Genomic DNA, 542 nt, shown 5'->3' with positions numbered 1-542 from the left:
TGTGTGTATAGGTATATCACATGACAATTTAAAAAATCTAACATCTCTTCTATCTATTTCCTAACAAAGAATCTTAGTACAGCATTCACTCTCTCATACACAGCCAATCCTAAAAAGAGGAACTGCTCACTCTCAGTCATCCAATCCAGAAGCATCACATGCAGCAAATCTTTTTCTTCCTCTTCATAAACATCAATGTATAAACATCAACCATGGGAAAAACTTCAGGAATACTGACCGCATGGCCTGAGTAAATCCTCCACTTACCTGTATTCTTTTGATGTCCGCTTCTGATGGCTGTTCAAATTCTTCTTGGTAATGTACTAGAGTACTTATGAGCTCCTCTTGGTCGCTGGTCATAGGTGGCACAGGCATATTTGGCTTTATGGTTTGTGGCACCTTAGAGCAAGAGAGAATATGCAATGATTATCTCTACTTTCACAGTACGAGTTTTCAGAATTTAAAATACATATAAAGGCTAAAGAAATAAGCAGGTGAATATGCACACACACATAGACCTAATCATAGTCCATCTGTCTGTT

General features: G+C 37.8%; 1 protein-coding gene across 2 annotated transcripts in view; it reads right to left on the bottom strand.

Annotated features, from left to right (window-relative positions):
- Positions 1–542, bottom strand: part of LOC119584972 (ecdysone receptor-like) — a gene marked incomplete at its 5' end in the record, with an annotated part of 11,604 nt that overhangs the window by 7,750 nt on the left and 3,312 nt on the right. For both annotated transcript variants that reach the window (XM_037933569.1, XM_037933568.1), the window contains 1 exon segment: positions 268–399. In XM_037933569.1, coding sequence (XP_037789497.1) covers positions 268–399 — 132 coding nt within the window.

The sequence above is a fragment of the Penaeus monodon genome, chromosome 19 (assembly GCF_015228065.2).
Source record: "Penaeus monodon isolate SGIC_2016 chromosome 19, NSTDA_Pmon_1, whole genome shotgun sequence".
Lineage (NCBI taxonomy): Eukaryota > Metazoa > Arthropoda > Malacostraca > Decapoda > Penaeidae > Penaeus > Penaeus monodon.
The sequence above is the reverse complement of the archived record's forward strand: the minus strand, read 5'-3'. Positions and strand labels throughout refer to the sequence as shown.